A 26,561-nucleotide genomic window follows, 5' to 3' on the forward strand; every position below is an offset into this window, starting at 1 on the left:
ATTAACAATTACATTTTTTTTTTAAACAACTATGCGTTTTCTTTACATCAATTGATTCCTCTCATTATTGTGTACATAAAAATATCAAGGTAAGATAATCGAAAAATGAATATTTTACTAGATATTTTATGGTTTATGTAAAATTAAGAAATTATTTTAAGCCTCATAACTCGAAAAGTATTCAATGAAGAAATACTTTATTATAGTGTTTTGGAAAGCTCTTGAGGCAAGCTACACGAATATGTAATAAAAAATAGGGGGTTCCGTTTAAGAAATTGATGGTGATTTTCACGTGACCTTCAAATGACTCTCCAAGGTCAAACCAATGACACCATCTTATGGCCCTCTTCAAACTATACAACTTTTGTCTGAAACATTTCTTTCTAAAGTGCATAGTTTATGAAATATTCGACCGTCCCGGAACTTTTGATAGGCACCGTATATCGTTAAAAGATGCAAGATATCCGGTAATCACCTGTCGTGTAGGTAGAGCGGGTAAATTGAATCCTCTATCACTTTGCCATCTTCGCAATAATTAATGAATAATTAATTAAAAAATATCAACTAATTCGTGCGAATATCAATGCAAAGTGAAAAAGGAGAGCTGTCACATAGTCGCAACTTTCATACATATTACTACAGCTTATTACTACAGCCTTTTTAATATAAATATATTATTTAGTAATTCGAAAATCATTCTTCGAGTATATTTGAACGCAATATCATTTTCTCTATTTAATTCCTCATACTTTTTTACTTTAATAGAATTTTAATTTAAAATTTAAAAAGATATATGATAGTAAAAATAAATTTATAAAAGATGACTTTCTCTTCACTAAAGAAATCGACTTTAAATTGGCTAGAGAATCTACTGAAAAAAACGATTTGATGATTTTGTAGAATTCTCTCTTTGTGTGTGTGTGTAGCGTATCGACAATATCACTCTTTATATATATACATTTTAGAAAATCTGTAAGAAATTCACGCCGAGCAATCTTTCGCACGTTTTCACAATTCAATGGAAGGATCTAAATCGGGTAACTAAATCGCGATAAAATTTAATTCTTCCGTAACTTTTCGTTTATTAATGCCGTTACATAACGCCACCTGAGCCAGGTACAATTCCGAGCTCGACATTAAAAGCCAGCTCGCGCGACAGTGCGTAGCTCTGTTATTGCACGTATCTAAATAGTCAGATTGGGAAATGTCGCTTTAACGTGACGTGATTTACAAAATTGTATCAATCCGGTTGTGTGTCACTTGATGACTCGGCCGAGAGCAAAAAAACAAGAGCATACGCATTCGAAGCATAATCCTCGTTGTAAATAATGTAAACGACATATAATTGGATCGTCGTTCCACTTCTTTGGCAGCATACTAAAGAGTTGGAGTTATAAAGTTGCAAGAATATAGAGAGAGAACAGGTCTTACATATTTATAAAATGATTCCGCTCGAAATTAAATAATGAATCTACACGCGCGCGCACACACACACGCACACACACATAGGACGCTATATAAACATTTTGTTATTATTTACATCATTGATGCATTCCTACTAAATGAATCGTGTAAATTGCAAAGATTCTAGGTTTCGCCGGGCACGATTTAACAATGCTTGATCAAGAAGAGAGAGGGGAATATATATTATATATATATATTTTAATTATTATATAATTATATATATATTATTATCGTTAAGTTATGCTAAACACGATGTACGTGATAATAAAATTGATTAGGTCAGGAAAATAATATACTCTCTCCGACGGGAAATTAATATTATGTTCTATATATATATATATATGCCTAAAAGACTGCCTGAGATTGCACGCATCTATTTCTCATCGTTTATAAACGGTGAAATATTCTTCAACATGCGCAAAGTGATGACTTTGAACAGATTTATTGCAGCAATGTAGCAAATGTCACACGGCAGCTTCAAAACTCATTTCGCGACCTATATCGCCTTCGGATATTATCACAATTATCGGCAGAAAGATAACGTTTTTCCTGTTACTATTGCATAGAACATGATATTTTTGAAGTAGACACTCGCGAGAGAAAAACCTTTCGACAAGTATCGTTTGATTAAATAATTCGATCCTAAGTCGCTCGATTTATACGTATACAAGCTTCAAGTTTATAAAGATACGATTTAATTACGAAATAAGCGAGACATCGGAGATTTTGTATCGAAATTATGTGAAAGATTCCAGATTATATCAATAGGTTTTATAGATTTTTTCTAATCTGCACACGCATGCAAGAATTGTCACATAGCGAGTTTGCCTCTGCTATGGAAGAATCTTGAGAAGTTAACTGATTTTTAATTTGAGAAAAAAAATCGATTTGACATCATCTCCGCTCTGCTAGTACGAAAAATTGTGATAATTATCTTGGAAATTATTAACATATTCTGCTACAATCTTTATATATATATATATGTATATCTAGATGTAAATGTAGCATATTAGTTTGCAGCGAATCAATGGTTCACAATTTATGATCCATTGATGATCCATTGACGATGTAATGTTGTGCTACAGAAAGTTAGATTATCCAGCGAATCCATTTCTTCTCTAGGCTAGCCGTTCATTGGTATCGGTAAAGGACACTGCACTTGCCACACAATTAGATGACTCTGTTCACCATGTTCCTCCGTGCCATTGTTGACCGTAGCGTTCGACCGGTCCATGCTCTCCTCCGTCTCTTCTCCATCACCTGTAAAAGTGATTGTAAGATGTGAATATTTCTAATAAAGCAAATAAGTGCACGAATGAAGGAGAGGATAGGTATAAGTGGTGACATTTGTACATGACAGATGGAAAAGCCCAACCCCCAGAGAATAAAAGAAGTAATGCATGATATACAATTGCATAAAAAGTCAGTGTTATTTTTCTTTTTAATAAGACAAGCGAGAGATTGGAGATTTTGCATCGGAATTATATGAGAAATTCCAGATTATACCGACAGAATTCTTTTTCTAAATTTGATCTTAACATTTTTAACATTTTTAATGTTTGCACAAGTGCGATAAATATACAAGCGCAATTTGTATATAAATTCAATGTATATTCCATAATTTATGTATACATAAAAAATTATAGAAATGCTGTTAGTCAAATTTTGTTGTAACGTGCAACAGTGAATATCGTTCTGTTAGTAAAGGATGCATCGCGATTAATGATATGATATTTGTCAGAATATACAAAGAATTGCTAATTCAAATTCAGATACAGAAGTCGATCAAACTTTGCTTGCTTCTCTCTCTGGGGGCATACCTGACCATTTGCCACACAATTAAGTGTGTTGCCACATCACTCTCGTCTTCAGCCTCATCCGCTGAAATTACAATAATCTGTTATCCAAAATTTGAGTTATAATTCGAGATTTTTCTTTACTGATTTTTGCACGATAAGAAATAAAAATTTATTTTATTCTTTATGTTGCGGTTCAATTTTATTGATTTGCAATTAAGACGAAATATATTCGCAAAATCATCAGGTAAAAATTTACTCACCGACCCTGAAATCGATATAACCCTCACCACCGGAAAGAACAAGCATCGCAGGTTGCGTCCCGTCCGTCACTGCACTCTGACCACCGTGACCTACAAAAAAGATTTAATTTGAAATTATTTTTTTAAAGATAAATCTCGTATAAAAAAAATCGATATTCTGATTATTCAAATCTTACCGGGTACAGCGACGAACATTTTGACGGCATCTCTGTGTCCGTGGAAACTGAGCTGAGCATGGGCCATACTGCAATAAGGAATGAAGCTTCCCGGTGTGACACCTCGTTCCGACGCGAAGATCCTGACTCCGACGCCGGGTGCGTCGCCTTTATTACCACTGGTCTGGATTCTAGACACCGCCATTGAACCACCCGCGCCTACAATAATGTTATGGGAGTTAGCAAGTGTCATCAATACGTTTTATTCAGACTGTTTTATATTTACTTTCTGACAGCGGGACCGAAATTATCACTCCGTTGCCGGTGCCGATCCATAATCTATTCGAGGAAATAAGCAAAGCAGTAATGCGTACGAAGGAAAATCCCAGCTTTCCCGTACCGAGCATTTTGCTGACGTACGGTTCTATGTCGACATCTTGGAGATGTTGATAGGTATGAGCGTGATAGAGTCTTAACGTTGAATCGAGCCTGATGCTGATCCACACGCCATCACCTAACCACGCCAATTGTCGCACCTGAGACTCTCTGCGAGGATGTGCATCCACTGTGCACTGGAAAATAAAAATTTTATTAGTTTATTAAAACTTTTTCTTTTTAATCGTTACATATTGATAACGCGTGTTGATAATATTAAAATTTTCATACCTCAAGCGTCATCGAAATGGGATCGATCACATGAATTTTGTTTCTATATCCGCACCACACGGTTTTACCGCTAACTGCGGTCATGCATCTGATAGAATGTTGAGGGCTACCAAGCGTAATCACATGGTACTGAGACAGATCCCATTGTCCATCCGCGCCTCTACGAAATATCGTTACAGTTCCATCTGCTAAAGCGACTAGAACTCGGCCTTGCACGTGTCTAATGAGGAAAGAAGTTTTCATCAATCTTTTATCGATAAAAGTCAAATAGATAAGTAAATGTTTATCAATTACATCTCTTAAAATTAAAATTATAAATCGAGATAAATTGATTAAGTTAAGGGATTTTATCGCTCGAATTTTTATGCGTATCTGATCGATCACTATTTAAAAAACTACATACACGATAGCTAACGCCGCATCCTTCAGCTTCACAGAATGTAAGCAAACCGACCACTTGGCAACGGCCGAATGAACAAAAACTGCGCCATTCTGAGCTCCGAGCCACATGGTCGGTTGTATAGACGACATTTTCTCGATGGGTGTCTCCTCCTCAACAACTTCCTCCTTTGTTTCTTCGTTCACGATGTCTTTATCGTTCAATCGCGAAGGATGCGCTTCCACGTTGCGTACAAAATGTACCTTTCCAAGATTCGCAGTCTCGCTATCTATACTCTCCAAACTCTGAGGCTCATTCGTCGTAGAATTCTGATCTGTTTCGGCAGTTTTTTCGGTGTTCTCGTTCGCCTGATCCTCCGACTGATTGTCAGATTCGTTTTTATTTTTATCAACCGCAGCATCGATATCTTGATGATTCTTTCGATCGTTACTTTGTTCGGCATTCTCGTTCGCGTTCGTAACGTCCTCGTAAGCGCCGTTGTTGTTCTCGTTATCGTTCGTCGTGCTACCGTTCACCGAATTGCGAACAGAATTCTCGTTCGAGGATTGCGCATAATCACTCTCCTTAGCACCGGGCACGCTCGCGATGCAAAGCAAGTGTCCCTGACAAACATTGAACACTTCGAGAATGTCCGCCGGATTGTTCGCATCTATCACGGTAACCTTGGACATTTTTTGGGTCGAGGTGCAGATCCAGACGAGTGAGCTCAACTGTTGCTCCCATCGTTCCGCCTCGAGCCGCCGATTTTCGCTCTCCTGAAGCTCTTTGTCCAGATGTTCGACGGCATCCTCGGCCTCCGTCTTCGCATTACCGCTCGTCGTTTCCTGAGCTTCGGCGGCGTAGAATACACTTCCGCCGATCATGCATCCGCCGTCGCGCGTCTTACCGCCGCTTAGATTTACACCAGCACCACACCAAATCTAAAATTGAAATATTTGCCATTATTAATAGTATTAAATATTTAGTTGTTTTCTATATTGTTTTAAAAAATTGTATAAAAAATTAAATAAAGCATAGAGTAGATTTTTAAATTTATATCTTAATTCACATTTTGATAAATAATTTAAATTAAGAGAAAAAAAAAACAATAAAAAAGTCTCTGTGATTATTTTTTTCTGTACTCGAGGTGAAAATATTTAAATATTGTAGAAAAAAGGGAAAAGATAAGTAGAGCATAAAAGTTGCAGCTGCAAAGAATTCAGTAATTTTATATTTAATAATTTTATATAATTTGAACCCAAAAAGAGGGGAATGAATAATACGTACTTTCATGCCTGGCTCAGTTTCTTGCAAAGGTCGACAATACACGGGGACTGGAACAGGAGGTTGTCTAACAGGAGCGCTTGGCTTTCCCGGTAAGCTCCATCCATAAGCTTGCAAACGACCGTCCTCCTTCTTGACGTGTGCTCGCACCTGACGATACTGCTCTCTTCGTTCGCTCGCGCGTCTCGCTACGAGCTTTTCGGACGATCTGTAAAGATGACACGAATCGTACCCTTAATTATTTGCACGCTTCCAAGTTTCGAAGGGAGAAAAAAAAGGGAGAAAATTGTCGAAACTTTTCCATGTTCTTAATAAACTGTGCGATTATGTTGATTATATAATCATCTCCGACCATCCAGTTCACCATACATATTTCCTCCAATCGTTTGGTTCCATCTTCACAGCCGATAGTACAAATCGCATTCTCATAGAATTCATTAACGCATAGAATACGTATTGTTATAGGCATATATCTATGGATATATCTATCGTATATACTTTTTAGAATCTGATGTTGAAGCGGAAGTAGTTAGAAGTAGTTAGCAGAACAGATTTACCTGCTGACCAATAAGCACCCCACCCGAAGCCAGAAAAACCAGGTATCTCTTGACAACGCCACGAGGGAGAGGCAAGGACGAAACCCGAACAACAAAAAGACCAAAAGCGCAGTAACAAGAGTGAAATAAAGGCCAAGTTTATAACGTAATCAAAACTTCATTTATTTCTGTCGATCAATAATGATCGCATATTATTATTTTTCCAAAAATTGTACAAACTTGTATTTACAAAGTTATGTCTTTTCTTTGTTCAAACATTACTGTGAGAAAAGTTGATGATCTATCTAATGGCCTATTTAGTGCAAAATTCTTGCACTCTTATGAACAATGTACATCATGATATAATATACAAATCATGTTAAAATTTTAAAAGACTTGATAAGAAGTTTAAATGTAAAAATAAATATATATTAACTAAAAAAGAAGAAAAGAAAAGGAATCTTAACATCTTATAAAACACGATATACACTATTTCAGTTTCGAAGATATAATTAAAATTTGATAAAAATTTAGATTCTTGTTAAAAAGAGCCAAATTGACGCAAAATAAAGCAAACATTGGTTAATACATGTACTGCAATGCACGCACAAATCCCGTCAATTACTGGATAATTATTCAGAAAAGACTCACGTCTCTTTAGTGCAATTGAGACTAATACCGTGAATCGTGACATGATTACGGATCCCAACTGACCAAAGAGGATTCTAATCTGCAAAGATGAGCAATTCAGAAAATTATACATACCAAGTTCTTTTCATTTTATACATACTACCCCGTGTGAATTTTAAAATAATATTATTTTTTCCTACACTCGTCATTACAATTTTGATGATAAAAAAAATATCGGATGATAAAAAGATCGATTTTGATGATAAAAAATTACGCATTAATTTGCGCGTAAATTTTTCACAAAATTTGTATGCGAGAAATTTTTTTTGGGGGGAAAAAATAAAATCATTAAATAAATAAAAAATAATCGAATAAAAAGAGGATGTAAAATGTGTGAGAAAGAAAATGAGAACCTATATGATCGAACTAATGGATGAAAATCAGGCAAATCTCGATGCATCACGTCGATGTATAATATATCTATCTACGTGCATGTAGTAAAATTTGATTGATTTCTCACATGGTGTCTCCTTGGTCGAGAAAATCTTGACGACTTTTCAACGTACGTCTACGCATGGCATCCAAGGGCGGCGCTGGAACAACCTGATTCGCCGGCGCGCTGTACCGCACGTGCGGTAGCGTATGCGCGGAACGCACCAATGTTCCTCGATCGGCCGGGCCTGTGAAGAGATTACTAAAACTGGAAAGAAAATGATACACGAATTAATCGTTTTATTTTCTTTTTTTTAGTTCAACAAATACGATATAGATATACGTACAACTTCCATACCGAACCTCCCTTGCCACCCGAGATACTGGAAGGGACGGTTTTGCTGGCTCTTATCATCTCCGTCCACCTGACAGCATCTTGAAGTTCGATGAATCGTTCCTTGTACTGATTTCGTTCCATGAGCACTCTCGCCATCTCCACTCGCGTGAATCGCTTTCTCTGAGATAGAGGTACATCCTCCTCATCATCGCTTTTCGTCGCTTTTGCCGCCGCCTCTGCTTCTTCTTTGGCTTTCTTCAGTTCTTCTTCGAGGGCGGCGATTCGTTGTCGTAATCGTTCCCGCGCCTGTTGTAAACCTCGAACCTCTTCTCGCAATATCTCTTGCTCACTGAGAAATATTAAAATTTTTTATATCTAAAAATTATATCAATGTTGTAATAAAATATATTTAACTTACCTTGTCAATTCATCCACTTTAACAATTAGGTCATCCTTGACGACATTAAGCGCGTTTCTGTAAAAAGATATTTAATGTTAAACATATAAAGATTACATTACGACGTTAGTAATAAAGAACTTACTTTGTTGCTAACAGTTCATTGTTTTCCATAATGAGATTCTCCACTTCTTTTCCCATACCTGTAAAAACAGAGAATTGATAAATAAAAGTTCAGAAACAGGCTTAATGAAATATTTTGTGCAATTTAAAAAACTTGTTTTATATAATTGTATACAATATTACCCATGAAGAAGTAAAAGAAATGTTTTGCAATAAACAGTATGCATTCATATCATACATAACTGTATTTATAAATTTTTATCAATAATTGATTATCATATGAATATTTAGGAATTGTCTCATTCACATATGTAATATTAATAATTGAAATAAATAAATTGTATGGTACAAATGTAATATTATATGGTATATATGTAATGTATTATATGGTATTAATATATTATATAGTAAGTAAAGCTATTATTAGCATATATCTTACCAAAGAAGTTGTCATTGACTGCATGATAAATTAGTGTCATGCGATTGCGCGCATTGCAAATGTCACACGAACCAGCATAGGGCGCAAAGACAGATGAAACACAAAGAGAGGAAATTGTTAGAAATTAACTTAAAAGGTGGATGAATATATGAGTTTTCAGAATGTTTATATAATGAATATTCATACCTGATGAAGCATATTCACCAGGATGTACCAAGCTTCCTAAAATGAAATGAGTGTATCGGTTTAGTTTTGTCAAGAAACAAGATGCGAATATCGCCTTGTAACGTGCGAGAATATAATACCGGTAATGTCTGCGCCCTCGTCCATCTCGCCCAGAGCATCAGCGTCTTGGAAACTCAATTCCTGATACAATGTATTGCCGCTTCGTTGTTCTCTTTCGGTTCTGCTTCTACCTCCTGGCGTAGTCGCCAATTTCTCCATTCCAGCAGTCGGTGTCGTTGGTGTCATCAAAGTTGGCGGTACTTCCGTTTCCGGACTTTCATCTGTGTTAACAAACATACACTCTTAAAACTTTGCGTTACAAAACGGAGAAGAAATTAAAAAAATAAATAAATAAATAAATAAAAAATATTTTATCAAACATACACAACATACGTCTAGATATAGCCGTAGTCTTATTCTCCTGCACCGGTTGATCGGTTAGCTGGCTCTTATCAGATGTTTCGATAGCGGCTTCGCTACTACTGTCCAACATTTCAGTTCTTAAATTAGCGGCGTTGGGTACAATATCCTCGTGAACATCTTCCGAATTCATGCTAGCCTCTAGACTTTGAAAACCGTAGCTAAGCGGTCCGGAACTGCGCGACATATGGGCGAGACCAAGAGAAGGTAATCGCGACGGCGCGCGACTTGTAGATACACTTTCCAATCTTTCTGTACTACCAACCAGCATTTTCGTTCTCTCCATGTAATCGACATGGGTCTTGAATAATTCCGTATATCTATCATGTAGCCGGGAATATTCTCGTTTTAGTTCAGCTTCTTTCTCTTCAAGCCGGCCAACTGAGAAGGAAATAAATATGTAATAAATATGCAAAGTATAATCTATGTGAGGCGACTTTTTAAACAAATACAGAATATATTCTGTTTTCAAAATATATAATAAACAACTGACATAAGCAACAGAAAAATTCAACAAATTCAATAAGCAACAGAATCTTTAACTTAACGATAATATCACTTATTTTGGACAGAGAGCAAGCATTATGGATATTCAAAAGAAATGTATTGTTTATCATCAAGTAGTGAATATAATAAGCATCATAAATAATCATACATAAAATAATGTCCGAATAGTAATGAAAAAATAATGCAAATAAAGAGAAAAGAATAAAAAGGAAATAAATTTATATTCCATATTTTCCGCATAACTTCCACTACAGAGTCTATACACAAGAATACACACATATATAAAATATACATAACATAAAACAAGAAAAAAAGAACCAAATCTTCTACTCTACTGTAGAGGGAAGAACTGTGAATGGGTAGACTGGAAATGCCAATAGCATTTGTACCGTGATCGTGGGAGTTTTTAGTCTTCAGTTCCAGCATTCTTACAATAGATTCCAAGCTATCAATCTTTGACAAAAGCTCCTTTCTCTCGTCCTCAGATATATCTTCCAGTTCAAGAAGTTTCTGAGATAAACAAACAGTATAAATTTATAGATTTTAAAGATTTATTTATGTAAGAAAAAAAAGATTACCTGATCTGACGCCTTTCTCAATTGTTTTTCCCTTTCATACTGTGTGACAAGCTGCTCGTTGTCTTCCCTCAATAACTCTAATTCTACTTCCCGCTCTTGATTCTCAGTATAGGATATATCCAGACATTCTAATACATTGACTAGCAGAGGCATCAAGTCTTTCACTACATCTTCATCATATCTCGCTATCATCTTCTCAAACTCTTGATAGATGCTGCCTGCCAAAGATTGCACTTTCTCTGACATGACAACATGACTATCCTCGTGCGTGCCGTAAACCGTTTCTTGATCCATCTTGACCAGTATTTTTATATATGTATATCTATATACCTAGGGAAATAACATGAACAAATATAGAAATACAATTTAGCCAGCTAAAGAAGCATATCATCACTGTTGGCTCAACTCCAATTTATGTATTAAAAAATATATATATATATATATATATATATTCAATAATAATATATTCCGATTTTGTAAATTTAGATTGATGATTGACATGTTAACTTCCTAAACTTCAAAAAATTAGAAATAATATGAAACATAATTTGGATATCTTTTTCAAATTCTTTGACCAATCGAAGACAATAAAGAATAGGAGAACCACGATAATAATTGCACTACTCAACTCTTTGGACTCGATACAGTTACGTTGCACAATTTTTTCACAGCCAGAGTTGAACGGATCCCGCTCTCACTAACAAGACGTCGACTTTAAAGAGCGCCGAGTAGCGCGCATCTTCGGCCGTGAACTGTCAACGCGTCAATCGTAGCACCGTCCATTCGTCGTATCTGCCAAACGCGGCTCGATCTACCTCGATCGACGTTTGTAAGACGCATAACTGCCTATAACCTCGAGCGAACGACCGTTCAAGGTTCACACTACTGGTGGAGAATCACTACTGGTATCGGTTTGCTGCGCGAATATCGTAAACGAACGACGATATTTCATCTCTCTATCGCATCTATTTTAGCGTTGTTGTTTTCCCTGCCATGCGTTGCTCGTCGAAGAACTTATCGTCATCCTCGTGTCACTCGCGAAGCGAACAAACGGACAGATAGACGATTGCTGCGGACGGTACGAATCGCGCGTGACGTTTCGCAACCACCAACCGAACCATCGCGAGACCACTTTTTCTTTTTTACTTTGCGATCCGTCTTGCGTCAAGCGTGACAGTCACGGGATAAATCTATTTATCGACACACTCTTTCCCTCTCTCTTTTGAATCTGACTTTGAGAGCAAGTGTCAATCGACGATTCTCATACCGCGCGGATTCTCGCCATTTTTCATCGGCCACCTGTCTCACAGATACGTGTTCGAAAAATAGATTTGCAACATCTCCGTTCGGAGGATCGCCTACTCTCGGTTCACTTCCGTTAGATGGCCGTGACGTCATTCGACGCACTTGCCGCGCGCGCGCAAGTGTCTATGAATGATACTGTGATAACAAACTTAGGATAGTTTTTTAATCAGATCTATCGATCAAAATTTCATTGAACTGTAGTGAACGAGAGAAAATAATTTTTTTTTTCTAATCTAATATCATTCGAAATTACACTTTACAAATACGCCAATCTGTATGCGCGAGACAACATATCATACATTTATTTATAATCACAATGTACACGATACGATACATCAAAAAGTTGATTAAAAAAAAGGCTTTACATTACATCACAGACTTCTACATATTATAAAAGTCTGAATCACATACAAACATCATTTGTGTAATATTGAGATTACATCTGATATAAACTTAAGCTGATAAGTTTAAGCTTAATGCTAGCTTTACTACATATCAGCTTGATATGAACAGGATATACGAGAAATCAATAAAATAGATGATTTGTCATACAAATGTAAAATTAAAAATGTAGAATAAAATTTTTCCCCGTATAATTTTTAAAATATTTTTTTTCGGAGACAAAAAGAAATCACGAATTGAAAAATCATTTCATTTGTATAACGATTTCTAATATATCTTGTATAATCTATAAATATAGTCTTATATTATAATAGTGATGATTATCGATACTAATATCGTAATAATATCAAAGACGTAAAATATTAATTAATAACGGCCACGAAATCCTCCTCCACCGCCACCGCTCCAGTTTCCTCTGCGACGTGGATCCCTATTGTTGTAGCCTCCCCTGAATCCTCCGCCGAAACCGCCACTGTTACTCCCGAAATTATCACCACTACTTCTCCCATAACTAGTGGTGTTTGTGAATGGTGATCCACGATAACCACCATTTCCGCGCATCAGTTTTGCAGGAGAACTATTATTGAAGTGAAAGCCAGGCATGTGATCTCTTGGTGGACGACGTGATTGAAAGTTGCCTCCGGTTATCTGTTGCAATTCGTGACGGCAAGCGTTCATGCTACATAATGATTTAATCACGCTCAGCACCTAATAAGATGAAAAATGTTCTTTCTTTATTTCATCATACTATCATAAAAATATATTATTATTAGATGTTATAAATACTAGATATATGTATTTTTATAAATATATTAGTTTTATAGAGATAAAGATATAATATAGGTATGTGTGTGTTACATTATTATTATTTTTTATTTCGATTCGCCTACCTTTTCCTCGGTAGGGCTCAACTCCAAAATTGTTTCCGGATCTTTAGATGCTCTAACCACGAGACTCTCCAGTGCGGGTCGTAGAGCGACTATGGCCGCTGCGTGTTCTGGATTCATGTCCAAATTGATCCAATTGTCTAGTCTAATCACGCCGTCAACATATTCCACTTTTCGGGATCCGAACAGCAACAAATGGATGGGCGATACCATGGTCATTTGCTTGCAAGACACGGCTCTCGTACGAATCTGAAAAGGGAAAATAAAATAAAAAGAAGAGTTACAACGATATTCAAGGAGATAAACATCGAGAGAAATGAATTTATCTTTACTTTCTCGCCGAACACGAAGAACGGGAACGGAAAATTTTGCTCAAAGTTACTGCAGTTCACCGATGTCTTGTGAATTAACGCAGCTTTTGATTCCGTAGTAAGAACCTTCCGCTTTTCCTTATGAAAGCATACATTCGGATAAAGGCCCATGCATAATAGCGCGGTAATAGTGTCGAGGCGTGGGTCTGAGACAGCTTGATAATTCAACGGAGTCGGGCATAGAGTCTCTTCGGGAAAGCCAGCGCTTTGCAGCAATGCTTGTAGTTGATTCTACATAATAAGCGATAAATAAAGTCACAACAATACTGTAAGTAACAATAAGAAATACGCAATGCGATTCCACCAACCTTAGCTTCCCATGTTATTCGTAAAGTTGGCATACTCAGGTTCTTTGACTCGCAGAAAGCTTGTTCTGCCCATTCACCGCCAGTTCTCGCCTCTTCCCAGGCTTGAAAAGCGTGAAACATCGCTACGTGGTCGCTGTATCTCGCGCCGGCAAACCACTTTTGCTGAGTGGTCAATCTTCTTACATCCGGACCCATGTTGTACACCTCTGGAAAGGTGGTACTATTCGCAGCCATTGTTGACAATGCGTCACCCACGCGAAACATGCAGCCCAGGATCATCATCTTTCCTAAGCGCGGTTCTATCGGTAAACGCGCCAATATCTTACCGAGAGGCGTTAATTCGTCGTTCTTATCCAAACATTTCATTTCTGTAATAGAAATATTTTTATAAAGAAAGTAAGTCTAGGGAAAAAAGATAAAAATGTATAAAAAGTGAATATACCTCTTAATACGACTTCCGCTTCGATCACAGCATCAATGGGAGGTGGCTCAATTGCTTTTGATAAGAATTGTCCAATATTGCCTAATCTCAGCAATTTGATGCTTAATGCCAGCTCGTGCAGAGGCGTCCTGAACATTTCCGGTGTCATATGCTCGTCCATTTTATTGAATCGGGCTTTCGAACATAAGTGGAAACAGAAGCCGGGTCTAACGCGACCTGCTCTACCCTTGCGTTGTTCCAGATTCGTTTTACTGGCCCAAACAGTCGCATAATTTGTCATATTATTGTGAGACGTAAACAATTTCATTTTGGCCTTGCAAGAGTCTATGACATAGACGACATCATTGATTGTAATCGAAGTTTCGGCGATGTTCGTGGACAAGATGATCTTCGTTACGGAAGATGGTACGGGATCAAAGACTTTGCGCTGATCCTCTCTTGGTAATTGAGAATGTAGCGGGATAATGAGATAGGATGATCCACCAAAGACGGAATGTTGCTGTAAGTGTTTCATCAATGCAAATATTAAGTTCCAACCAGGTAAAAAAATCAGCACAGCACCTGGGATATTTTGCCTTTTAATATATATAAGTAGTGCTTCTATTAATTCGAAACTTATTTCCTTTTCTGTCAACTGCGCCATAGCGTTCTTCGTTTCGATACTATAATCATTATCGATAACCTTATTCAGATTTTCTTCCGGCTCTCCATCCGCCGTCGGTAAATCGTCCGAGTCTCTAGATTTACGTTTCCCGGAAGCTGTCGGCGGAACGAACTTTGTCAGTTCTATACAATCTTCTAAGAAGTACTGCTGCACGGGATATGCTCTGCCAGGAACTTCTACTACGGGACAGTTGTTGAAATATTCGCTGAACAGCGTCGTGTCGATCGTAGCTGACATGAGAATGATCCGCAGATCGGGATAGAGATGGATCATATCCCTAAGCACGACCATAATAAAATCCGAATTGACATCTCGTTCATGAATCTCATCGACGATAACATGCGACACGCCTCTGAGACCACCTTCTAATTTCCTCAAGAGCACGCCAACGGTGCAAAACATCACACTTGCGTAAGGTCTCGGCAAAAACGATTCGAATCTCACGGAATATCCGATCGATTGTCCCAGACTCTCACATCTCTCGACGGCAACCCGATCGGCCACAGATACGGCTGATATTCTTCTCGGTTGAGTGACAACTATGCTGCAATAAGCACCCTGGCCAGACGCGATGTAATCATCCAAGATGAATTGACAAACTTGCGTGGTCTTACCGCATCCCGTATTACCACGTATGATGATGATCGGATTTTCATTAATGGCATTCATGATTTCGTTTCTCTTGGCGAACACAGGCAGATTGGACCTTTCCTTAATGCTCGCTTGCAAACTGGAATCTTGTTGTAACTTGTCGCGCTGCTCATTCATCAGATCTTCCGACAGTTGATCTAGAGAAGTTGAAGCTAACGGCCCTTCATCAATATTGCATCCGGTCCATGGATTCCAATTTGGCTGAGGTGGCGACCAGCTTACGACACCGGCTGGTTGCGGTACAGACGATATAAAGTCATCCAGAACTTGATTCGTTATTAAAGACACCCCGGTAGTTGATGCACTATTTTCTTCTTTCACTATAGGTGACTGTATTATATAAACAAATATTTTACTTTTTATTATAAATTTAGTTTAAAATGCTTTAATATACATTTCCAAGTTATCAATATATACAATATGTATTATAAATATGTGTGTGTGTGTGTGTGTGTGTTGTGTGCGATTCCTATAGTAATACGTTAAATTAGCAGTACATTAATTACCTTGTTAATATCGACTGATTTTATATCCAAACTCATTAGAACATCCTGGATCTGATTTTCCAGTTCTGGTGAAATTTTAACAGGGTAAGGTTTCATTTGTTCGGCATCTTTATTCTTTTTTAATGTACCACTAAATGGTTCAATAACACCTAAATGATACAGTTGACGAACAATAGACAAAGCGCAGCTTTTAGAAGCTGTTTGTTTATTTGATCCAGTTTCACGACCAGTTATACCTGAAATACATTGAAGTGTTAGATGATTTTTATGTAATTAGATATACTTTAATACATAATAATTATACGTACTTCGTCCAAGCTGTTTTACATAAATTGACATTTCTGCCATAAAACTCCTGCCAAAAAGATAATTTTTATTTTAAATATTATAAACTATATGTATTATAAAATAATAATATATTGTCAACACATTTAATAATTAAGGGAACAAGTGTAAAAGAAATATACACATCAAAGAAATAACACAAATAATATAATTGAATAAGAATAAGATTTTTAAAATGTTTCAAATAATTTAGCAAGACAAAACTCTATGAATAAAAAATGCTTTGTCGAAACAAATTGAAAAGTGAATTTGTAAGTGCAATTTATTGAAAAACCACCTGAAGTTAATATATATTTTTTTATCAATAATTTTTTAGAATTTATTAATTTACTTTAAAGTTTATTGTTTATTTCCCTTATTCCCTCAATTAATTACAAAGAATAACAATGACTTACCATTTGAAGGTGTTACAGACGACCACATTGGAGTACATTGAAAAGAGTTTTTTTGTTTAGTCGCACCAAAACCATTATTAAATCAGTTTAATAAAAGTTTTGGTTTAATGCCATCATCATCTGTGTACAAGAGAATCGATAATTACTCTCTTGCACCAGCTTTAGATGTGAGCAAACAATATACTCCAAAATGGCCGTATTAAAGTTCAAATGGTACAACAATCGGCAAGCAATTGTTTAGAAAATAGTAAAATAATACATATATATGTGTATATATATATACATATATAAATAAAGTGAACAATCACTGCATCAAAACGCCAATCCAATGTGCTAAAAAGACTCCGTCTCCATACCTCGTATGATCCGGACCGACCGGGGTATACTTGTAATCGGCATTAATTTTGTTAGTTTGCATGAATTGATGAAGCTTGGATTTGGCGTTTTCTATCGTCCAGTTTCCATGTATTCCAGAATTTACGTCAACGTCCTCGGCATCTTCCACTCTCTTTTGATCGGCCAATCTATCCATGTACGTGTAATTATTCTGGCCATGCTCATTGTAAGGCCTGTATGCCTGGCCAATGTCATTCGGACCCATGCCTCCTTGAAACACCGATTTTACTGGTGTTGAGATTTCCGGCTTGAAGCTGTCCTGTGCCATCGTGCCTGGCAACGTAATGTTTTCTCTCGGCACATCATTCGAATTCACACGATTCGTACGAACTAAGTAATTAACGTAATCTTTGGCAGCGTTTCCCTGCGCATCCTTTTTGTTGGTAGAGTTTCCCGCACCGACATAGTCAAACCCGGGTACTCGCAATTCGCAAAGGAAACGTTGTCTATGTTTCGGTCCTGCGTAAAATACAAAAATTCATGTAGTCTTTTCGTAAGATTTAGAAAAAGCAATCTAGGATACTGATCCTTACCTGTTGGTCTAACATCAAATTGCGGTTCTTTACCATTCTTTGCGCACCACTGGTGGAAGAAAGATTTTATGTCTCCCATTGCTTACTTCTTGTTTTTTTTTTCTGAAGAGTTAATTATAACAGAAATAAGCTCGAGAGTGGACACCTCGCTTTAATGCGCTTTAATGGACATCAGAGAGAAATCAAGAGAAATCTGAGAGCGGCCACTTCGCTTTAACGGCCATATTGTCTCTCAAGCGCCCTCTGAGAAAGGACGTGAACTATGTTCGTATCGATCGATAACGATACATGGTTCATATCTGAACTAATGAGGCTCGATAACGATACATGGTTCATATCTGAACTAATGAAATGTACAAAATCCATACAAAATCAAACAAGAACAGATAATCGTGTTGGTGTAAAAAAATTATAAACAAGCAGAAATCCTTATGTTTTAATTTTGTAATTAATGATGTATTAAATCATATCGTTCGATCTAATCTAATGATTCAGCCTTTTTTTAAATCTCATATCATCGTAGAATGCGCTATGAATTTCATATACAATTAATGTTCTGTCATGAGAAAGTAAACAAATTCGTAAAAAGACATTTAGTAATATTATATTCGATTTATATTAAAATGAATAATTTTATTATCTTTGATAGTGTGCGAGTAAAAATATTTTAACGAGAAAGATATCGTAAAAAGTATTAAAATTGTAATTTAATTTTTTATTAATCTTCTTGTAAATATATATATAGAGAGAAAATATCGCAAAAAAATATTTTATCTCATTTTTCTTCTTTAATTTAATCCTTTTAATTTAATTTAATTTAATCCTGTAAATTATTTTTATACATTTTGTACACAGGTTATACATATATATATATTTTTTTCTTTTCTGTTAATCTAGCTATTTAACTTATTTATCCTATTGTCGAAATCTTATTGCAGTAAATATCATATGCATGACATAATTTCTTTGATTAGCATATAAATCTTTTTTGTGATCCAACATAAAAAATATTTTTTTTAGTGCAATTGTTCTTAAAATACTATATTATACTTGATATATTTAAAAATAAAAATTAACGCGCAAAATTTTAAATTAATTCTATATATTTGATGTTTAAAAATAAAAATTACGTAGAAATTAAAATTACATATACATAACTGCTACATAACATTAAAATGTAATTATTTTTAATATAATAATAGATGCATTTGATATAAGTTTAAAATTAAAGGGAAGGGAAGAAAAAAAACACTGCTTTCTCGTGATATTTATCTTTTATTGAATAAGAGTGTGGTTTAATATGCAATCTTTATATAAAACTATGAGTAAAGTGTAGCTTAATCTATACTTCACTACTAACTGCACATAAAGATTGCGTTCAACTGCACTCTTATTCAATGAAAGATAAATATAATGAAAAAGTAGTGTTTTTAATTTTAGCAATATAACAAATATAATAATAACAATTATAATTAAATTTAAAAGTTTATTAATATTACTATTAGTTTATTAGTATTATTGTGCATATTTCAAATAAATCAGTGTCAAACATTTATCTCTTTTAAAGTTTTAAGATAATTTTAAATAGAATAATCTTCGTACACTCTACAAAAAAGGTAGTACATAAGATAGTAGGTAAGTTACAAGGTCTCTATAAATGTACAATATTTTAAGTGTTTTTTCTTAATCTAGCAATATAACAAATATTATTATAATTAAATTAAACTTATATCAATTGCAGGTACGATTATATTAAAAACAATTTTTGCATTTTAATGTTACCAAGCAGTTATATATACTTTATACTCTCCAACAGTTACATGAATCTCGCGAGTTTATAATATTATGTATGATAAAAATCTTTCATTATAAATCTTTAAACATTTATGTAGGACTTCATTAAATTAATTTGTAAAATCGTTTTCACAAATAAGAAAATAAGAAAATTTACTTCGCTGTTATATATTAAAACTTCTTATAGTCCTACATAAATGTTTTTAAAGATTTTTATCATATGTTCTCAAGCTATCTCGTTCTTGCTTAAAAGATAAAAGGCAAATTACTTGGGGCTGTCGCTAATTTTGGTGTATTATTAATTCTAGGACTGTGCGGTGATTTGCGCGCAGAACCGCAAGCTATAGGCGTCGTAGCCGCAGAAAGATTTTTCCTCAATGGTTTCATGGGCGTTCGTATTATCGGTGTTTTGTTGACATTAATTTTATTGGAGTTCCTCAATATCTGTTCCGGCAGCATCGAGCTGTGCAATTCTTCCCTGTTCGTCATATGACCCTGAAATTGATTATATGTGGTATCTACGATACTGTTGACGGGCGATAACGATTCTTTCCCCTTTTGTCCGCCTTTAGAGGACCTGTGTGCTTTCTGAACAATGATCTTCGGAATTCTTCCGCTTCTTCTAATCTTAGATGCGCTTACAGTGGGTTTATTTTTATCGTTTTTATTTTTGCGTTTTAACGACGTATTAGGAGATGGAGTGAACAATTTGCGTTTCGACAGCGGAGTTGGACCTCGATGAATGCTGAGATGGGATACACCCGGCGTTCTCCTCGAACAGTTTAAGGGCGACTTCTTGATAGATTTGTCTTTCGCTTCTTTCCTCGCCTTCTTCATCGTCTCCTTCTCGTGATTAATATTTTCCCAAGTTTCCGCTAGAACATTTTCCAACGATGTGCCATAAATGGTAAACATTTGTTTGTGCGTAGTTTCATATTCCTTTATTAATCGCTGTAATTCCGCTTCTATTTTGGGTAATTTCTTTTGTATCATTTTGCGCTCTTTCTCCTCCATTAACAATTGACCTCCGCGATTGTGATAGCGATCCGGATTATTTGCACGCTGAAGCAATTCCTTTATCTTCATTATGAAGTTTTCACGCTGCTCCAAAAGTTCAAATATGGTTTTATTATCGTCATAAAATTTGCGTAGCCTTTCCACTTCTAACTCATGTAATGTTAACAGATCCTCTGTAAATGTATTAGAATGAAATGGGGCAAATGTGTTCCTTTCTGTTTCGCAATATTTGCATAAATCCCACAAGTTCATCAATTCTAATCTTAACTTTGTAACAAATTTGAAAATATTCTCTTTTCTGCTCTCCTTACAACGTTTGATCTCTGCACTGAGCGCATTTATAGTGCCAGTGCTGTAATCGGAATACCTGTCGAGGAACAATTGACAAACATCTTCAGGTTCATCCAGACATCTCCATAGCGCTAACAAATCTTCTTTCATTTTCTCGACACGGCATTTTGTTTCTTCTACTTGTGTTTTCAATTCATCTCTAAATTCTCTCAATTTTGACATATTATTTGTACTAAATACAAACTCTTCGGGATTCTCACAGATTAGCTGTTGAAAAGGTGAAAATGGAGATATACCCAAATCATCCATCATCTTAATTATAGAACGACGTATATCTGTAAAAACATTCTCCAAACGTATTTTTTCATTCTCTTGCTTTTGTAGATACAATTTGAAGCTCTCAAGTTCTTGCTCGGTAGGCAGAACATCTGCAGTGATATTTATTTTCTTGGCACCAAGTTTCTCACAAATATCATGTTCTTTTGCCAACAATTCTTTCAAAATCATCATACGTTCCTTTTTCATTTGTTCCAAATCTTGCAACTCGCTTCGAAGCATCTGTTCCACTTTACTTAAAGGGATCTGATCATAACTCTTAGGTTCCATGTCCAGATGTAGCTCTGTATACAGCACTGTTGTTTGCTTTAACATATCCTTTATACTCTGCAGCAATACCTGCTTCTTTGTCTGTGACTCTGCCACCATCTCATTCAACAGATCGTTTATGTGGTTGAGTGCTTGCTGGTAATACATCTCCCGTGTTTCTCTGGTGCATCCTATGTCTTCCCAAGTCTTCTGCAGCTCGTCGAATACTTGCTCAAGCTTCACGTGTGCTGTTTGAACGATAGGTTTCCACTCGGGTTGATCATCCATCATACCGATAATTATTATTCTCTGGAAAGGAATAATATTATCAATTGAAATTAACACATAGCTATTGTAAATCGTGCGTCATTGGATACATACTTTAATCCTTGCAAAATGTCAATTTCTTATTGCACGATAAGGAAATTTACACGCATATCACTCTCGTCACAAAACGATACCAGAAAACACATGCCGTTAGTTAGCCGTTACTTTTTTGAATTTAAACCTTCAGTACAATTGTCTCAATAGTGGCGTCGTTGTCGCAGCAGAATATTCAACCATTGATAATAAAATGTATAGATTGGTCGCATTCAGCGGGAGCATCCCGTTTGATCACGTTGCGATTGACCACAGCCAATTATATCGACCTGTGCCTAGAGTAACCAGCAACGATTAACCAATCAGGGAGTTCTATTTTGAATTGGCCAATTGACGACGTGGTCAATCGGGTGCCACCCCATTCAGCGAACTCAGCTGCCAAGTAGCAATCGAACATGATTGGTTTCTATTTTCAGATCCGGCCAATCAGCGTCGAATTTACATTGGACAATCTAGTAATACTGCCCAATTGTTGAGTCCGTTGAAAGCGGCCATTGTTTTCCGATCCGACCAATCAACATTGAATTACATCGGAAAATCTAGTAATATTGCTCAACTGTTAAGTCCGCTGAATGCGGCCATTCTGATTAAAAGATCTCTAGTTCAGTTTAGACACAAACAGCTGACTTGAAATATGTAAGAAGAAATCTAGAATAGAGAGTATCGAGAATGTGTAAATAAAAAATATAAATATAAATATTTTTTTGTTTAATCATACTCTGTGCTAAAAAATGGTAATGATATATTGAATTATATTTTTAATATTATTTTAAATTACATAAATAGCATTATATGTACATATATATGTATAACATAATTTATACAAATTTTGTATATGGTTCATTATTTTATATTTCAGGATGTCCAGAGACACTCTGTACGTACATTAGTTTTTCGTTCCTTAAAAAGAACTCATGACATGTTTTTATTAAATCAAGGAACTTTGCCACCAGTGGATCCTACTTTGTAAGTATTGTCAGTACAATTGGTACAAATTACTTAATTAAATTTCCTTAATCATATCTATTACTTTTTTCCAGACAACAAGTAAAAAAAGCTATAAAAGCGAAAGATAGTTACGGTCCAGTATTGGAACGTGTAAAGCAAAATAACATAGCTAAAGCTCAGCAAGAAAATAATGCTGTAGATCCTCCACCACCAGGAGGTAATATAATATAACTGAGACGAAATATTTCTTTTGCTAGATATATATCATTTATATTCATTTTTTTTAAATATACTTTCAGATGAAACTTTTGAAGCTAATATTACTTCAGCAATTGTTCCTTACAATATAACACAGGGAAACACAGGGATAGTTGCAACAGCTACAAGTGGAGGAGTTAATGCAAATAGTAATGCACTAACAATACCCCAAAAGAAAACACCTTCAATGGCTAAACCAAAGTGGCATGCGCCTTGGAAATTGTATAGAGTTATTAGCGGTCATCTCGGATGGGTGAGATGTTGTGCTGTCGAACCTGGAAATGAATGGTTTGCCACTGGTTCAGCTGATAGAGTAATCAAAGTAAGTATTTGATTGTAAAAACATCTTCATATATTGATATATTGTTTCTCTCGGAACGAGGAAATTAAAAGATAATAGCTTACATATAATTTTTTTAAAAATTAGATATGGGACCTCGCAAGCGGAAAACTCAAAGTTTCTTTAACTGGTCACATAAGCAGCGTACGCGGTCTCGCTTTTTCTCAAAGGCATCCTTACCTGTTTTCTTGTGGTGAAGACCGTCAAGTTAAATGCTGGGATCTCGAATATAACAAAGTAATCAGACATTATCATGGACATCTATCGGCTGTATATTCTATGGCGTTGCATCCCACCGTAGATGTTCTCGTAACAGCGGGACGAGATTCTACTGGAAGAGTATGGGATATGCGTACCAAAGCAAACGTCCATACACTTGTCGGGCATACTAACACAGTAGCTAGTGTGATTTGTCAGTCTGCCGAACCACAAATTGTCACCGGCAGCCACGATTGTACAATTCGCTTATGGGATTTGGCTGCTGGAAAATCCAGAGCCACCCTGACGAATCACAAGAAAAGCGTTAGAGCTTTGTCGTTTCATCCATCATTATACATGTTTGCCTCGGCGTCGCCGGACAATATCAAACAGTGGAAATGTCCAGAAGGGAAATTTATTCAAAACTTGTCAGGTCACAATGCTATAGTTAATTGTCTAGCTGTAAATGCTGATGGAGTTTTAGTATCTGGCGCTGACAATGGTACTATGCACCTTTGGGATTGGAGAACTGGATATAACTTCCAGCGACTACAAGCTCCAGTTCAACCTGGTTCAATGGACAGTGAGGCGGGAATATTCAGCATTACATTTGATATGTCGGGCACTCGCATGATTACAACAGAAGCTGATAAAACTATAAAAGTATATAAAGAAGATGACACTGCTGTAAGTAGATTTTCTTTATAAATAATGTACTAAATAATGTACTATACACTTCTAATTTCATAATCATTCTATATAATAATTATTCTTTTTTATAATTTTGTATTATCATATATTATTTATATTTTTAGACTGAAAAAACACATCCTATTGACTGGCGACCTGACATAATAAAGCGAAGAAAATACTGAGGATCATAATGAATCATGATCAATTATAAACTATTTAATTTATATAAAGCCTATTTTATAAAATTTTGTCTATTTTGAATATTCAAAAATTGTAAAAAAACATTCTATGAAATAACATTAGGTGTTTTTAAAGTTCTTCATTCAAATCGAAATCTTCCTCGGGAAAATCTCCGACTTTCACATATGTTGGCTTCACAAATCCACCATACTTTGGTGGACATTCAAAATATCTTTTACCACTGACACTGTTGACAATGTAAAAAGCATAAAGAAAAATATTTCGACATCACGACATAAAATAGAGTTAGATTATACATTTACCTTCCATCATTCTTGCCAAGAGGTTCATCATATTTGACACCAATCCACCAGCCTTCTTTAAATTCAGTTTTACCTAATAAGATAATATGACGAGAATATGATATTTAAACAGATGAAAATATATTTTTTGGTGAAATGAAAATACAATTGCAAATGTGTTAAAATTCTACTAACCAATGTATAAGATAGTAGCTCTTCGTTTCGGTTGATTCGGAACAAATACTTCGCAGCGATCTCCGACTTTACATAAACTAGCTGAATGTTCCTCTGCTTCTTCCTCCCGTTTCTTTTCCTCCATCTTCTTTTTCATTTCCTCCTCGTTATATTTTCCTAGTTTATTTTTCTCCAGAAACGCCTTAACAGTATCTGTTATATCCCAAAAATACGTAAATAAAAAATTATTTATCACACTTTAATAAACAAAATTTTACCTGTTTTCTTAGCATATTCTTCTTCAGATATCTCAAACTTTTTCACATCATTTAAGTCTTCTGCAGTGCTCGAGAAATTATCGATAACCTGTGATAGTATTATTCATAGATTTTTACTTTAAAAAATGTTTGAAGCGGCTTTTCTAATATAATACAAGCTCTTTTGTGTTAGGACAAAATATCAGCAAGCTTACATGTATTCTCATGCCATCATCGATTGGATAAGATCCCAAAAGGCGTTGTCCTTCCTCCAACTTGCAAACGAGTTTGTCATTCTTGTCATAGACTTCGATTATCATCGTAGTTGGATTACCGCCCGTAAGAAGTTCCAATTTACCCTATAATTTTGTAATTTATAAATGTTTTTATGCAGGTACATAAGCGCAAAAAATTTCAAGAGAGAAATCTCACCTTAAATTCATCGACAGTTATACCCTTTTGAAATCGACGTTCCACGCAACAAGATCCTTGTGCGGAATTTGTGATAGATACATTCACAAAATCAGACGTAATCACGCTGTACGAAGTCATTTTATTTACTTTGACTTTAAACAGGGTTTTTTTTTTTTTTAATGTTTTCTCGTACGAGAACGCTCTTAACCGGTTAGGTCTTATGGCGAAGTTAATAATCTCTCTACCGCTTAAATTATCCTCTTTATCCTTCGGATAAACTGGTATATGCTATAAAGCTTATTCCAGTCCTCCCGTTTAATAATGTTTGATATCTGTTCTTCACGTCGGTCCAATTCTTGTGCTCCGATTTCCTTTCTCAATAAATCTCTTTCCCTACTATATCTATCACATGACCAGACTACGTGATCGATATCCTCATAGTCGTATTTTAAACAGGGTTATTTTAAGATAGGTTAGAATATAAATTCCAAGTGTTTATATGAATTCCAGTCGATAATCGCGAGTATACAATTATGATGAATAATAAGAAAACTTGCGACACAATTCTAAAAAATAAATTCACATCCGTATATATATTTCAACGTTAATTACAAGATAATAAATTAATTACATTGATAATAAATTCCAACACTTTGACAAATTTCAAACTCTCGAAGTGTCATATCACACATGTGTGTGCGTGCGTGCGTGTGCGCCTGTGCATCAGCTGTTGAATTAAGGTGCAATTTCATTGACGCTAAAAAGTAGCGTCAATCATTGGTTGAACAAAGAAGTAGTTGCTTCTTTTTTCAACCAATGGTTGACGCTACATTTTTAGCGTCAATGAAATTGCACCTTTATGCATGAGCACACATTTAAGTTTGTTACAATTA

The 26,561-nt window shown here is 35.6% G+C and overlaps 5 protein-coding genes across 10 annotated transcripts; 1 reads left to right on the plus strand and 4 right to left on the minus strand.

Moving 5' to 3' along the window:
- Positions 1-1,062: 1,062 nt before the first annotated feature.
- On the minus strand, positions 1,063-12,001 carry LOC105253258 (JNK-interacting protein 3). Of its 5 annotated transcripts, XM_011261156.3 has the most exons (19): positions 11,261-12,001; positions 10,632-10,961; positions 10,443-10,563; positions 9,511-9,927; positions 9,207-9,407; positions 9,088-9,123; positions 8,902-8,919; positions 8,485-8,542; positions 8,361-8,417; positions 7,953-8,291; positions 7,694-7,873; positions 6,011-6,215; positions 4,748-5,664; positions 4,345-4,564; positions 3,965-4,250; positions 3,700-3,897; positions 3,524-3,613; positions 3,285-3,345; positions 1,063-2,724 (listed from the first exon to the last, which is right to left on the minus strand). In XM_011261156.3, exons 2-19 carry the CDS (start codon positions 10,923-10,925, stop codon positions 2,721-2,723), a joined length of 3,702 nt encoding a protein of 1,233 aa, XP_011259458.2. In that variant the 5' UTR covers positions 10,926-10,961; positions 11,261-12,001; the 3' UTR covers positions 1,063-2,720. The 5 variants fall into 5 exon arrangements, with proteins under 5 accessions (XP_011259458.2, XP_011259454.2, XP_011259455.2 ...); XM_011261152.3 differs by lacking the exon at positions 3,285-3,345 and having other exon boundaries at positions 11,261-12,000; XM_011261153.3 differs by lacking the exon at positions 3,285-3,345 and having other exon boundaries at positions 9,520-9,927; positions 11,261-11,999.
- A 208-nt stretch (positions 12,002-12,209) lies between these two features.
- Positions 12,210-18,061, minus strand: LOC105253257 (dosage compensation regulator). 2 transcript variants are annotated; one of them, XM_011261149.3, is made up of 9 exons: positions 17,837-18,061; positions 17,264-17,762; positions 16,476-16,522; positions 16,168-16,403; positions 14,347-15,991; positions 13,905-14,272; positions 13,558-13,827; positions 13,229-13,474; positions 12,210-13,046 (listed from the first exon to the last, which is right to left on the minus strand). In XM_011261149.3, the coding sequence occupies exons 1-9, from the start codon at positions 17,913-17,915 to the stop codon at positions 12,705-12,707; spliced, it is 3,732 nt and encodes a 1,243-aa protein (XP_011259451.1). In that variant the 5' UTR covers positions 17,916-18,061; the 3' UTR covers positions 12,210-12,704. The 2 variants fall into 2 exon arrangements, with proteins under 2 accessions (XP_011259451.1, XP_011259453.1); XM_011261151.3 differs by lacking the exon at positions 17,837-18,061 and having other exon boundaries at positions 16,908-17,438.
- A 1,709-nt stretch (positions 18,062-19,770) lies between these two features.
- On the minus strand, positions 19,771-22,030 carry LOC105253256 (protein regulator of cytokinesis 1). The gene is made up of 2 exons (XM_011261148.3): positions 21,905-22,030; positions 19,771-21,832 (listed from the first exon to the last, which is right to left on the minus strand). The coding sequence occupies exon 2, from the start codon at positions 21,812-21,814 to the stop codon at positions 19,877-19,879; it is 1,938 nt and encodes a 645-aa protein (XP_011259450.1). The 5' UTR covers positions 21,815-21,832; positions 21,905-22,030; the 3' UTR covers positions 19,771-19,876.
- A 486-nt stretch (positions 22,031-22,516) lies between these two features.
- LOC105253253 (pleiotropic regulator 1) lies at positions 22,517-24,812 on the plus strand. Its single transcript, XM_011261146.3, has 6 exons — positions 22,517-22,638; positions 22,764-22,870; positions 22,945-23,069; positions 23,152-23,432; positions 23,538-24,335; positions 24,464-24,812. The coding sequence occupies exons 1-6, from the start codon at positions 22,636-22,638 to the stop codon at positions 24,521-24,523; spliced, it is 1,374 nt and encodes a 457-aa protein (XP_011259448.1). The 5' UTR covers positions 22,517-22,635; the 3' UTR covers positions 24,524-24,812.
- LOC105253255 (tubulin-folding cofactor B) lies at positions 24,578-26,247 on the minus strand. Its single transcript, XM_011261147.3, has 6 exons — positions 25,687-26,247; positions 25,470-25,613; positions 25,276-25,363; positions 25,019-25,210; positions 24,845-24,917; positions 24,578-24,768 (listed from the first exon to the last, which is right to left on the minus strand). Exons 1-6 carry the CDS (start codon positions 25,804-25,806, stop codon positions 24,651-24,653), a joined length of 735 nt encoding a protein of 244 aa, XP_011259449.1. The 5' UTR covers positions 25,807-26,247; the 3' UTR covers positions 24,578-24,650.
- Between the last annotated feature and the right edge of the window lie 314 nt (positions 26,248-26,561).

Source organism: Camponotus floridanus, unplaced genomic scaffold (genome assembly GCF_003227725.1).
Source record: "Camponotus floridanus strain SB8 unplaced genomic scaffold, Cflo_v7.5 scaffold37, whole genome shotgun sequence".
Lineage (NCBI taxonomy): Eukaryota > Metazoa > Arthropoda > Insecta > Hymenoptera > Formicidae > Camponotus > Camponotus floridanus.